Source organism: Berghia stephanieae, chromosome 13 (assembly GCF_034508935.2).
Source record: "Berghia stephanieae isolate SIO BIC M18660-M18661 chromosome 13, UCSD_Bste_1.3, whole genome shotgun sequence".
Lineage (NCBI taxonomy): Eukaryota > Metazoa > Mollusca > Gastropoda > Nudibranchia > Aeolidiidae > Berghia > Berghia stephanieae.
The window spans coordinates 4145331-4154474 of record NC_088372.1 but is presented as its reverse complement, the minus strand read 5'-3'; the positions used below and the strand labels follow the sequence as shown (position 1 = coordinate 4154474).

Below are 9144 nucleotides of genomic sequence, written 5' to 3'. Positions count from 1 at the left end.
TCCACAGAGCATCCGAGAATCCAAATGTGACCCGTCGCCTCAAATCGGTATTAAGTCGGGATGATCAAAGTGCTGAGAATAGAATCTATGCCCAAAAACTTCGTTTGGGTCCATGTATGGATTATTGAAGAAAAAATATAGAATTTTAAAGTGCTGAAAACCGAAATTTCATTTTCTTGACCAGTTAAGCTTAAAATTGACCTTTCAGCATCTTGTTCATCCCGACATAATACCGTTTTGAGACGGTGGGTCACAAATCATTGCCTGTTTTCAAGACTTGAAAACATTTATTTTTTGACGTCATCAAGGATCATCCTACTTTAAATATTGTTGTGTGTTGATTTAATTCTAATTGTTGAGGATACCGTGCTCTCTATAAGGGTCTATTATTATTGTTATTATTATTATTATTATTATTATTATTATTATTATTATTATTATTGTTATGATTATTTATTATTATTATTATTATTATTATTATTATTATTATTATTATTATTATTATTATTATTATTTTATTATTATTATTATTATCATTATTATTATTATTATTATTATTATTATTATTATTATTATTATTATTATTATTATTATTATTATTATTATTAATCACGTTACTCCCCATATTTGACTATCCATAGTATTTCGTGTATTTTTAGCGTCCAGTTTCACACCTTTTTTTTCTTGGGTGTTACACGAAGCATCCCCATTGAACGCAAATGCTTTCGTGTTGCTTACGATGACATTTTCCACCATTGAAAGATACACAAGCAAAAAGGATTGCTGAACTTGCCAACAGTTTCTAGATAGTTCAAGAACATATTATTAAAAAAAACAAACAAAAACAAGTAAGATTTTTATTTTTATTTAAAAAAAAACATTTTTCACAAAATAATCTGACCAAGGGAGTAGCTAATACAGAAGAGGAAAGAAACACCTTACAACAAGATTTGAAAAAGCTTGAAGAATGGTCCGAAATATGGCACATGGAGTTCAATGTAGATAAATGTGCAGTTCTTCACCTAGGAAAAAACAACAGAGAAGCAAACTATATAATGAAAGAAAAAAACACCTGAAAAACAAAACATACTGTGAGAGATTGAAAGAATTAAATCTCCCGACCTTAGATTACAGGAGAAGAAGGGGAGATATGATCCAAACATATAAAATAGTAAAGGGAATAGACAGGGTAGAGGCAGGATTCCTTAAACCAAACAAGAACATTCAGACACGAGGAAACAGCAAGAAACTGAAAAAAGAACGTTTTAAAACAAATGAAAGAAGGAACTTTTTTCATCTAGAATTGTAAATAACTGGAATAAACTACAAGAAACCACAGTATCAGCAAAAAATTTGAATAAATTCAAAGCAGAGTTGGAGATAAGCAACACCCTAGGAAACAAGTTCAATTATAAAAATTGGTCCAATCATTAATAGATGAGGAGGAGCGAAGGAGACTACACCAAGTCTAAAAGCTCTATACAGAGGTATCCAGGTATCCAGGTAAAACCTCTGCAGAAATCCAATGGGGAAAAAGAGCTAGGAGTATTTATTGATAGGAAGCTAAACTTCAAGAAGCAAATTCAAGATGTTCAATCTAAGGCTGGTAAAACACTCGGAATAGTGAAAAGAAATTTCAAGAATCTGAAAACTAAACACATGACTACCATCTACAAGACTATGGTTAGATCAAAGCTGGAATATGCCAACTGCATATGGTATCCGACGTTTGAGGGAGACAAAGACTGTTTGGAAAGAGTGCAAAGGAGAGCAACAAAACTTATCACACACCTGAAAGACAAAACCTGCTGTGAGAGATTGAAAGAATTAAATCTCCCGACCTTAGATTACAGGAGAAGAAGGGGAGATATGATCCAAACATATAAAATAGGAAAGGGAATAGACAGGGTAGAGGCAGGATTTCTTAAACCAAACAAGAACATTCAGACACGAGGAAACAGCAAGAAACTGGAAAATTAACGTTTTAAAACAAATTAAAGAAGGAACTTTTTTTCATTTAGAATTGTAAATAACTGGAATAAACTGCAAGAAACCAAAGTATCAGCAAAAAAATTGAATAAATTCAAACCAGAGTTGGAGATAAGCAACACCCTAGGAAACAAGTTCAATTATTACCCCCTACTAGAACATTATAAAAAAAGAATACTGGGATGTAGGAGCTTTCGGAAGGCCTCCCATAACATCTGCTAGGGCATAGTAATCGGTGGTTTGACGTAGGGAATGAGTAAGCAAGTAGTAAGCCTCGCAGTCTGAATGGTGCGTGCTGAGAATTGTGTGATTCAGTCACATATTTTTAAAATATACTCCGATGAGTATATGTAGCTGCTCTCTGCACCCAAGCTGCTGACAATATAATTGTTACCATTGGTCACGGTCCTGGGCCAGAGTTTTGAGGCTGTCAAGATCTTAATAATAATAATAATAATAATAATAATAATAATAATAATAATAATAATAATAATAATAATAATAATAATAAATAATAATTAATAATAATAATAAGATCTTTATTGTCCATAAATATGGCAATTTGTCATTTAGTTACACTTATTATAACGTTAAATGATAACTGTAACATTGAACTGATATTTCGCTCCTACTTATTTTCTCTCTCTCTCTCATTCTCCCTCTCTCTCTCTCTCTCTCTCTCTCTCTCTCTCTCTCTCTCTCTCTTTCTCTCTTTCTTTCACACGTGCGATATACACAACATAAACATATTCATTTCGTTTTCAATTTGTTACAATTGTGGCAATTCGACACCAAAAATTATCATCATTATCAATTGGTCAGTTAATCTAACATTAAATAAATTAATCAGTTAATCAGTCAACGAATCAATCCTTGGTTTTTCTGTACCATATGAAATATTCAAAATTTTTAATGCTGATGCAACGAACGTTGATTTATACTTGTTAGTTCTACATTTAATCTGACAAAACCTTCTCCCAGATGGTAAAAGACTAAATTCATGGTATAAAATATGTTTTTTATTGTTGGTAATTGAGAATGCTTTCCTTTCTATCGATTTTCCATGAATTCTTTCTACTCCATCAAGAGGATGGTTGATGCCTCTTTGATAGATTTTGAAATTTTTGATTTATCTTTAAGTCGGCATCCGCTAAACCATATGTTGCAGCCAAACGCAATTACACTTTTAATCAATGAGGCTCGAACACAGGACCTTCCGACCCGAAAGCAAGTGTCATACCATTAGACCACATAGCCGCATGTTGGTGGTCTCCTTACATATCTGTTGCCATGAAGGAAATATTCTGTCATTGAGTTTTGGCTGGGATGTTTTCCTCGACTTAAGACGTGACCTAATAGAAACATTGACACATAGATAACCACGCCTCTCGGACGATCGTCATAATGTAAACAATGGCAGTAATAGGTAAACATCATGAACTACACAGGTTTTACTATCAATGGCATGTGTCTAAGTAAATTACTCACTGTTCTGGCGCTTGATCAATAGAACCAACATCGAAAACTTATGTGTAAATTTAAACGTTTATAAAACGATCGGGAAAATCGTGTGATAACTAGTCACCCACATGGCGGTAAGAATATAATGGCAATTGGATTCAGTAGTCTGATGTCACGGCGCCCGGCAACGGCGGCCATCTTGGTTCTAAACAAAGAAAATCATTACTTGTTATTCTTCATGCTGGCTATGACTTCTCATATGTCTTGTGATCAGAATGTGTAAAAGTCAAAACATGATCAAATTTTTGTTTTTTTCCCTCTGGATGCGCTTTTATGCTCGTCGGAGAAATATTTCTTACGGCGTCCGCCATTGTTCCGATAGTTTTTAGCCAGTGTTACTAAGTTACCATGCGTCATTAGGAAGGAAATGACGTTACGACTGTTGAAGTGTATTGGATTCAGTATCTGATGTCACGTCGCCCAGCAACGGCGAGCGTCGTGGTTCTAAACAAAGAAAATCGGTACTTTTTCTTCTTCATGCTGGCTAGACATGGTCATATGTCATGTGATCCGAATGTATAAAAGTCAAAACATGATGATATTTATAATGCTTTTCTCCTCTGGAATACACTTTTATGTTCGTCGGAAAAAAAAATATTTCATTAGGGCGTACGCCATTGTACCGATATTTTAGAGCCAGTTACTAAGTTACCATGCGTCATTACGAGGGAAGTGACGTCACGAGTGTTGAACGGTGGCCTTCGTAAAGTTGTGGCCTGATACCGTGGCCTTCGTAAAGTTATGGCCTGACACTGACCAAAAACTGACGTCAAAATGCCGGTATTTTGCCACAAAAGAAAACAAATCGTGAGTGGTATTCAATAGTTCAGCCAATGAAATAACTTGTTTCCATAATCTCTACTAACGACAACTCACTAGGCGGTGCAAAAACCAAATAATGACGTCAAACTGCCAGCCTTTTTGGATTTCAGTGTCAGGCTATAACATAACGATGGCTACGGTTGAACTCATATTGACGTCTATCCTCAGGTTTTCGCCATGAGACGCCCTCGTTTAACACCAAACTCCGTCATTTGCGTCTTGCTACTGGCCGGCCTCATCGTGTCTGCTGAAAAATGGGATAGTAAAGCCATCAAGATAATCCGAGATCTTGTCTATAACTCCAAGGCTTTGGGCCCGAAGTGCAGTGCTAATATCAAGTCTCTGTACCTGGGCGATCATCCACAACTGACTCCCCCCAATTGTAAAATGTAAGAGGGTTTTTTTTTTTTCATTGCCGACATCCCATATATTATTATTACTACTACTATTATTATTACTACTACTACTACTACTACTACTACTACTACTACTACTACTACTACTACTACTACTATATACTACTACTACACTACTACTTACTTATACTACTCTACTACTACTACTACTACTATACTATACTACTACTACTACTACTTACTACTACTACTACTACTACTACTACTACTACTACTACTATACTACTACTACTACTACTACTACTACTACTACTACTTACTATACTACTACTACTACTACTAACTATATACTACTACTACTATACTACTACTACTACTTCTACTATTACTACTACTACTTACTAACTATTACACTACTACTACTACTACTACTACTACTTACTATATACTACTACTACTACTACTACTACTACTACTACTAACTACTATACTACTACTACTACTACTATACTACTATACTACTACTACTACTACTACTACTACTATACTACTACTACTAACTACTACTACTACTACTACTACTACTACTACTACTACTATACTACTAATACTACTACTATATACTATACTACTACTACTATAATACTACTACTACTATACTACTACTACTATATACTATACTACTACTTATAACTACTATACTACACTATACTTACTATACTACTTATACTTTATATTATTATTATATAATATATATATATATAACTATATACTACTACATATAATATAACTATATAATATTATACATATACTATATATATTATATTAATATATAATATTATTAATATAATAATAATAATAATAATAATAATAATATTTAATAATAATAATATAAATATAATAAATAATATAGACTTAAATTCATAGAACATAGCCCACCACTATTTGATTACCTAAGCTTTTTCTTCTCTCTTTTGTATTTACAAATATAACATGTTTTAAGTCATTTTCTTCTGATTCTGGCACCACCCTATACTGAAAGCATGCCACGCCAGTGCTATTATTACGTTCAGTTGTATTTTTTGTTTGTTTTGTATACCGTGATTTGTAAACAAGTTAGTGAATGTATTCCTCTTGACTTGACTTGACTTTTATACCTCTAGACTCCTGGCGGAGCATAGGGGGGCCTCAACAGCACTTTTCCATCTTCTTCTGTCCTCGGCACAGACCTTGCTTTCCCTCACTCCAGATAAAGATTGGAGACGCAGAAATCTTGGTGAAGGCTTCTTTTCCTCCCAAGTCTGTTTTGGACGAACCCGTTTCCTCTTGCCCTTCCATGTGGGTTCCATTCGAGAGCCTGGTTGGTTATATTACAGGGCTCTTTCCGCAGGGTATGGCCAACCATCGCCACTTTCTGCGTCTGACCTGGACATCCATTTGTTCTTGGTTTGTTCTTGTCCCTCTTAACGGGAATATAACAGCTTCAACAAAGAACAAAATACAACCCCCCCCCCCAAAAACCCCGAAACTTTCGGGCTCAAAACCCTTCTTCAGCCAACAACCAAAAAACAAAAAACAAACAAAAACATCTGCCTTTAAGATTGTGACTCTTCGCCTCAAAACGGTATCAAGTCGGGTTGGTAAAGATGTTGAAAATTGAATTTATAGCCAGAAATATCAGATTGTGTTGAGTTTGTATGTTTTATTGAAGAGAATGGATACCATATTTTAGGGTGCTAATGCCAACAATTTATATTTTTGACCAGTTTAACATTAGATTCAGCTTTGAAGCATCTGGTTCGTTCCCACATAATACCGTTTTTAGACGATGGGTCTTATTTTGTACCGAAGCACGTGGCATTTTTTTTCCGGTAAATGCGTCAATTTTTTTTTCATGACTAAATAATGACAAGTCCAAAAGAAATTACATCTGTAGTTGTGCATGTCTTTTGTGCGGCAATGTGGTCTAGTGGTATGACCCTCGCTTTCGGATCGGAAGGTCCTCAGTTAGTTCGAGTCTCGCGCGCTCGACGCATAGTTGAGTGCTTGGAAAAGGCTCTTTAATTATTCACATTCTCTCACCGTACTTAGGTGTGAAAAAAATGGGTACCTGGCCGTTAACAGCGTTGTATCTGCTGTCGGAAGATAAAAAAATAGTAATATATCGCCTAACAAGCGTCATATCTCATTCTACCTGTTACATGTTGCTGCTGTTCTGTCGTTTAATTGAAGAACACAGTATGTGCTATAATTTGGGTACCATGCATAGCATATATACTGTGTGTGTTTGTTTGTTTGTTTGTTTGTTTTTAAACAACGGCAGTGTTGGTCCCCTTGTGAATAGTTTTGTTGAAGACATTACGTGGATATTGCGCTATATGAAAGCTTTTGTTTGTTGTTGTTTGTTTTGTAATTTTGTTTGTTTTTAATTTTGTATGTCTTTTCTCAAGGATCTCTACGGAGGAATCCATGGAGTTCCTCTCAGAGGATGGGAAATGTGACCAGGATGAGTATGAAAAGATTAAGGATAAGATCTGCGAAACGCACAACTTCTTCAGATCGTCGAACCGCATGAATAGAGCAGCGACGGTTCACACCCAGGTCTACGCGTTGGTTGTTGGTTGTTTGCATATCCTACTTGTATTCTATCAAATCATTGTCGCTTAGATGAAACAAACAACAAACCCTTGTGACCTAAAACCTCAAAAACGGTTGGTTGATTAACCCTCTCCATACCAACTATAGATAAAATCGTCACATTCGTTACGACACGATAAACAATTTTCTCATTCTGAATGCTCTTGTACATCACAAAATGTAAAAAAAAAATGCATTGATTACAGCTATGAATACTAAACACTGTGGTTTAGAGATCATTTAGCTGAACAGTTTTCTGTATAGAATGCACTTGCTCTTTTGTTTGAGTAAGAAAAATCTATTTTTGTGTCGGGTGGGTGTGAATTTTCGGGGGGAAATTAATGGTAAAAATTGCTGGTAAGGAGAGGGTTAAGGATAGTCTCAAATGTTTTTTTAATTTGCTAAACAAACACATCATAAAATTATTTGAAACATTTAGTGCATGGGCCAGTGGGCGAAATAGCCATTTTCTCTATAATTTGAAAAAAAAATCTATTACAGTGTATTTGTTTCCCTTCAGGATGAATAAACAAGAGGGATTTGCACTAGCACAATTCAGGCATGCTTCAGGGACATATAACACAAATTAATCCGGGTGTTACAGTTTTTTCAAGTATCATTTACAGGAGTTATGGCCCTTGAAAGGTCATCGGGTGCAATTTTTCGTGAACTCATTTTTGTGCATAAAATGATTGTTTATCACCCTAAAATTGCTTCAAATGCAATAAATAGTGGAATTTTATTGTCATTTCTCATTTTTTGCCTCATATCATAAAATATTTTACAAAGCGATATAGGGTTTTTAAATCTTTGATAGACATTTTCTCTATAATATGAAAAAAATATATATATACAGTGCATTTGCTTCCTTTCAGTGATAAATAAACAAGAGGAATTTTGTACTAGCACAATTCAGGCATGATTAATGGGCATATAACACATATTTCTGAAAGTGTATCCTTTGCTGTAAGCGTAATTTTGTGGTTTTTAGACTTAACCCTATTTCACACCATCAGTAAATATTCCTATTTCATAATTTTGTGGTCCAATGGACCCCCTGACTGTAAAAAAGCAATAAATACAATAACCTGTGAGGCATTTGACTGGAAGTTTTCAGATTATAAACATCCTTAACCGCTTTGGACATTGCGCATCCCACTCTACTCTTTTGGAACTGGAGACTGCAATGTGCGACAGTGTTGTTGAATGCTCCACAAATCTTCCTTCTGCCGCATTGGCACATCCAAAAATCACCCATTTTTGCTGGGATAATTTCGATCTCATAGAGGAGACCACTAATGGGTCTTGCACCACACACTCTACTCATGGCATCATGATCCAAGAAATAAAAGAAGGAAACTTGGAAAGAAAAATAGAGCAACAAAATGTCACGACTGGAAAAACAAAGAAAAGGTCAGCAACTTTCAAACCCATCCAAATTCAGCCTTGCTTTGCAACTGGAAGAGCAGAACCTTCTCTGACTGTTTCCACAACAACAGTAGAAAACAATCAAGAAAGACAGCTGCACCAAGATAATTTTCTGTGGGTGTTCTGTAGGATGAAGTTGAATTCAGACGGAGAACGTTTCCCTGGCTGGAAAGGTTGGCTTTCATCAACAACTCCAAACCCCCAAAATGAAAATGAAACCAACATGCCTTCAATTGTTGAATATATGCCTGTCATCAATGCTCCCATAACTGAAGCAGCTACAGTACAGAAGGTGCTACAACTATCTTTGGAGGCAACACAAGAGCTTGGTCAGCCATATACATTTGTAACATTTGACCTTGCTGTAGCAAAGAAAGCTTACGATATTGTC

The 9144-nt window shown here is 35.2% G+C and overlaps 1 protein-coding gene across 1 annotated transcript; it reads left to right on the top strand.

Annotated features, from left to right (window-relative positions):
* Positions 1-742: 742 nt before the first annotated feature.
* Positions 743-8081, top strand: LOC144958755 (uncharacterized). The gene is made up of 3 exons (XM_078890940.1): positions 743-848; positions 4501-4721; positions 7139-8081. The coding sequence occupies exons 2-3, from the start codon at positions 4510-4512 to the stop codon at positions 7353-7355; spliced, it is 429 nt and encodes a 142-aa protein (XP_078747066.1). The 5' UTR covers positions 743-848; positions 4501-4509; the 3' UTR covers positions 7356-8081.
* Positions 8082-9144: the final 1063 nt, after the last annotated feature.